General features: G+C 63.8%; 1 protein-coding gene across 1 annotated transcript in view; it reads right to left on the reverse strand.

Annotated features, from left to right (window-relative positions):
- The window catches only part of FBXL18 (F-box and leucine rich repeat protein 18), a 41934-nt gene that overhangs the window by 35431 nt on the left and 4493 nt on the right, over positions 1-2010 (reverse strand). Inside the window, exons 3-4 of the mRNA XM_023532764.1 lie at positions 1198-1202; positions 9-1046 (exon numbers count right to left, since the gene is read on the reverse strand). Of these exons, the coding sequence (XP_023388532.1) occupies positions 9-1046; positions 1198-1202 (1043 nt within the window). The remainder of the gene's footprint in view (positions 1-8; positions 1047-1197; positions 1203-2010) is intronic.

Genomic DNA, 2010 nt, shown 5'->3' on the forward strand with positions numbered 1-2010 from the left:
GAGTCGGCGACGGAGCAGACGGGCAGGGACAGGGAGCGCAGGTGGCGCAGCCGGGCCAGCAGCTGGCACAGGTGCCTGCCCGGGCGCTCGGAGCTGTGGTGGTGGGCGGCGGAGAGGTTGAGGTGCCGCAGGCCGCCGCAGGCCACCACCAGGGTCTCCAGGATGCCGCTGTCGATATCGTCCTCCGCCTTGCGCAGCAGCGAGTCCGGGGACAGGCAGTGGACGCAGCCGCTGAGGTTCAGGCTCGCCAGGCTGCGCAGGTCCTTGCCGCCGTTGATGACGCGCTGGATGAGGTGGCCGCCGGACAGGGTGCAGCGGCTGAAGCTGAAGTAAAAGGGGTTGTTGAACTTGAGGTGCTGCAGCAGGGACGAGCCGTTGAGCCAGGACTTGGGCAGCTGCAGGGCGTCCAGCACGACGTTGCGGGCCATGGAGTCCAGGAGGTTCTTGGTGGCGCCGCTCTCGGCGAAGCTGCCGGGCACGGAGATGAGGAAGGCGTGCAGGTTCTCGGGCGTGCGGTCGCTGAGCACGGCCAGGTAGAGCCGCACCACCTCCTGGTTGATGTAGCCGGGGGCCAGGCGGGCGTAGAAGACCCGCAGGTTCTGGTAGTGGGGCACGTTGCTCTGGCCCACCATGAGCTGGCCCGAGAGGATGGCGCCCTCGCGCGTGCGGTCCAGGATCTCGAAGTACAGCAGCAGCTTCTCGAGGCTGGTGCAGCAGGGCACGACGCCGTAGGACGGCGTGAACAGCGTCTGCTTGAGCTCCCGCACGCGGCTCAGCGTGGCCTTGCACTCGCCGCTCAGCTGGCTGGCGTCGAAGCCGGGGCTCACGTCGATGGCCAGGGAGCGCAGGTGCTGCAGGGCCGACAGCATCTTGGACAGGCGCAGGGAGGTCAGGTGGCAGCCCGAGAGGTTCACCTTCACCAGGCCGCGGCAGCGGGCCACGTGCTCGATGGTGGAGCCCGACAGCCAGTAGCAGCCGGCCATGTTGAGCTGCTGGATCTCCCGGCCGATCTCCTTCACAAGCTGCTTCACCTTGTCCTCACTGGCCTGCAAGGTAGGACAGGGCGGGGGAGGGAGGACGGGGCTGAAGGCACGCAGGTGTGTCCCTCACCTTCATCCCCCAGCCGAGCGGGGAGCCTGAGGGCCTGCAGAGACCCGGTCCTCCAGCTAAGGAGGGGCACTCGGGGAGAGCTGGCGCCTCGTCTCCCTCCCCACACGTTTACCTTAAGCCAGCGACCAGGAGTCCCCAGCCGCGCTGGGGATGCGAAGCGGTGCAGCCGGCGCGGAAGTCTGCTGCTTCGAAACGCTGAGCAGAGCTCCCCTGAGACGACCCAGCAGCTGCACTGCGGGGTGTACGCCCGAGGGACTGAAAGCCCCGACTCACGCGGACACGTGACAGCCACGCCCACAGCAGCCCCGTTCACAACGGCCAAAGGTGGCGGCAGCCCAGTGTCCGTCAACGGATGAACAACGAACAAAACGGGGTCCGTCCGTACTATTCTGCCTCAGAAAGAAGGGAAATTCTGTCACGTGCTACAACATGGACGAACCTTGGGGACATGCTAAGTGACAGAAGCCGGTCACAGATCACATGATGTAGTATTCCACTTCTATGAAACATCCAGAATAGGCAAAATCACAACCAGGAACTAGAACAGAAGAGGTTCCTTGGGGTGGGGAGGAGAGGGGTGGGAATCGCTGCTTGATGGCTCCAGGGCTTCCGTCCAGGGTGGTGCAAAGGGCTGGAAACAGTGATGTGATGGCTGCACTTTTAACACTACGGAATTACACACCTAAAAATGGCTACGATGGCAAATTTGATGCTGCGTGGGGCGTTTTTCATCGCACGGTGGACTCGGTCCCTGGGAGCCTGCTTCGGCTCTTGCTCTCCTTTTAACACGCATTTTCACACCATTAACTTTTCCTCAGACGCCTGGCCTGGCCTGCTCAGGTGAGCCACAATGTCCAGTCAGGGGCCCAGCAGCTGGAGGCCGACAGCTGGACACCATGG

This window comes from Pteropus vampyrus, unplaced genomic scaffold (genome assembly GCF_000151845.1).
Source record: "Pteropus vampyrus isolate Shadow unplaced genomic scaffold, Pvam_2.0 Scaffold90, whole genome shotgun sequence".
Taxonomy (NCBI): domain Eukaryota; kingdom Metazoa; phylum Chordata; class Mammalia; order Chiroptera; family Pteropodidae; genus Pteropus; species Pteropus vampyrus.